General features: G+C 46.6%; 1 protein-coding gene across 1 annotated transcript in view; it reads right to left on the reverse strand.

Annotated features, from left to right (window-relative positions):
• Positions 1-103: 103 nt before the first annotated feature.
• The window catches only part of CSUI_007906 (chitinase-like protein clp1), a 3279-nt gene continuing 532 nt past the window's right edge, over positions 104-2850 (reverse strand). Inside the window, exons 2-3 of the mRNA XM_068068049.1 lie at positions 1865-2406; positions 104-1066 (exon numbers count right to left, since the gene is read on the reverse strand). Of these exons, the coding sequence (XP_067919982.1) occupies positions 201-1066; positions 1865-2406 (1408 nt within the window). The 3' untranslated portion in view covers positions 104-200. The remainder of the gene's footprint in view (positions 1067-1864; positions 2407-2850) is intronic.

The following is a 2850-nucleotide window of genomic DNA, read 5'->3' on the forward strand; positions in this document are numbered from 1 at the left end:
CTTTACTGAAAACCATGGAAAGAGAGCACACCTGTCATACCGAGAGACTGTTTTTCGCCGCCCACGCGCAACCGGTGAAAAAAAAGGGAAGGTGAGCACCTGCCGGTAGAAGGACTACATTACATGCGAATTCCTCTGCGCGTTATCACCCTTTCGATTCCCTCCTTGATTCTTATTGTCAGGCGTCATACAAAGAAAAGCTAAAGAGATGCCCCGCAGAAATATCCACAAAGAACTCCGTCCCTAGGCAAGTAATCAAACTGCTTTTCATCGAAATCTTCCTTCTTCATAGCAGCTACGGTTTGAGCAGCAGCCTGGCCTCCTCCGGCATTGTCTCCCCCGCCGCTGGTCGTGGACTCTGAAGCCGCGGCCTGTATAGCATTCGGTAAGGATTCTACACATTTGAATCGACACTTTTCTCCTCCCGAAGCTACGTTATCCTTCATAGCTGCCTTTTCTATGGCTTTAACTGTCTTTTCATCCTCTCCCTCAGGATTGAGCATGAAAACACTCGAGCGGGAAATGGCTGGACATCCACGTACGAGAGATAAACAGAATGTATCTACAGCTGTTGCTGCTTTTGCTGCCTTCTTATCTTCGGCCTTCCCTTCTGCTTTCTTCGCAGCTAAAACACCTTGGCTTGTACACAGCCCATCTGAGCCACCAGGTAACGGAAAACTTGTTGGGAGTCGGTTACTACTAGGTAAAGGTAAAGCATGATCGGGCTTTGTACTAAGAACATGAGGTGGCAAAAGCATGGAAAGAAAGGAGAGAAATGTTGACGTAACCCAGGCGGCACCTAAGGGTGTACGTGTAGCTACGCGCGATTGGACACCCGGCGACCGAGGAGGTAGAAGCAACCCGGGACCCATCAGAACAGGCGGCGAAGATGCCCCCGCCTGGCTTGCACTCTCGCTACCCGTCTGAAGATAGGATGATACAGAGGAGATTGGTACTGAAGATGAAGACTGAAGGGTAGAGAGTGGTGGTGAAGGCGGCGGAAGAGGTGGACCACCAGACATGATTCGGTCAAATAACTGCTCTTGCCGTTTCTCAAGGTACTTGTCTGTACACAAAAAAAACATTATCCAAGTAACAGATAGAACCAGCAATAGAAGAATAGAATCCCACCTATGTCTCTTACACGACGACGACCGTGACCTATGACATGCACAGATAGGGAAGAAGAAGCTGTATCACCATATAAAGAAAGGAGCAGGTATTACGACTAGAGCGAGTAATCGTCAGGTGTATTATTACTGAAGAGAATGGATGAAATACAAACAAGATCAAGTCAGTATAAAATAGCGTGACCCCGGGAAGTCCATCATCCTCCCTCACGGACGTTCCTTACCCTTGCCCACCAGTGCCCCCTGCCTTCCTTCGCAAGGTCCCACTGTCCAGCACATATCTATATCTATAGCTATCTGTATACAGATATACATATGCGTATTCACAAGCAACTATATACATAGGCGCTTCCTACCACGAAACGATGTGCCTCCTCCCTACACAGGTGGACGATAGAGGACACACCACGAAACAGACCCGCGTGTGAGTATGAATGAAGAAAACACGTGGTGCCTGCTTACTAGTGTGTACATACTCCACACATCGATTGTTCATAGTCTATTCAGGAATCACTGGTATCTCCCCTTCCTCTCTCTGCCTGAGCCTCCTAGATCGTACAATCCGTTATCTCTATGGGGAGTACCCTCAACTACCCATCCACTGTAACTACACAATAAATTAACTGGTCCAACGGCCTGCTATCCATCACCGAACGTCTACACTAAAAGTATCACCTCTAACATCTTCTATGAAGACAGGCCGTGTCGGCCGATAAGAAGGGAGAATCTCTTACTTTGTTCTGCTTCTAGATCACGTGACCCTCTGTTTTCCTTTGTCTCCGACCTCTCTAGATCATCTTCTTGACCTAGATCGTCTTCTTGGCCTTCCTCAGTCTCTCCCCTCTTCAACGTCATCATAGGCATGGGATACACCATTCCCCCATTGCCAGACACATATCTCACTCCTGGCATACCTCCGACTTCCTCTCCTACTTGTACAACAGGTACATTCGTATTCATATAGCCCACAAAGTTACCTTCTGCTAGACTTCCTTGAGGCATCCCTAGCATGCCACCACTAGGAATCGAACCCATAGGTAGATTCACCGACTGTTGCTGAAGAGTCTTTAAAGAGGAAGGACAGCATTGTGAAGATTCTCCTGATAGAATATTGATCGTTAGACCAAATCCACTAACGGCCTTTGTTAAAGCCTTCTGATCTTTATCTTTATAAGCTTTACCTATCTTGTCTGCTGGAGTATCTTGATTGACAATAGCTGAGTGGCAGGATGCCATACCACTCCCGACGAAGGAATCGGGGCAGTTCAAGCCGAAGCTGAGAGAAGAAAGAGAGAAACAAACAATGGTATGGAGATACATGATAGCCACATATATATGGGAGGGAGTGTATACATGGATGCAACTGGATGCCTGCATACATGAGAAATGTGTGCAGGCGTGGTAGACTGATACATATCTACATACATAGGCACCTTACACAAAACACAAAAAGAGATATGCATCAGTCTCTCTCTCTCTCTTCCTATATAAAATTACAGATCGTAGATGAAATGACAGCAGAGCGACGAAGAGGAGAACTGCTTTCAGGTGTCTCGGTCTGAGGAGAAGAAAATCTGTGTATACGTCCATCGATGTAAACACACATCTACGGACTTTGAATGTGTGGGTGTGGAGACAGGTTTGAAATCTCTCGATAGAAGAAGAGGAACACTCTGAGGAGCAGTGTCAGTCTCTCTTACAACAAGAAACAGATATCAAA

This window comes from Cystoisospora suis (genome assembly GCF_002600585.1).
Source record: "Cystoisospora suis strain Wien I chromosome Unknown contig_4278, whole genome shotgun sequence".
Taxonomy (NCBI): domain Eukaryota; phylum Apicomplexa; class Conoidasida; order Eucoccidiorida; family Sarcocystidae; genus Cystoisospora; species Cystoisospora suis.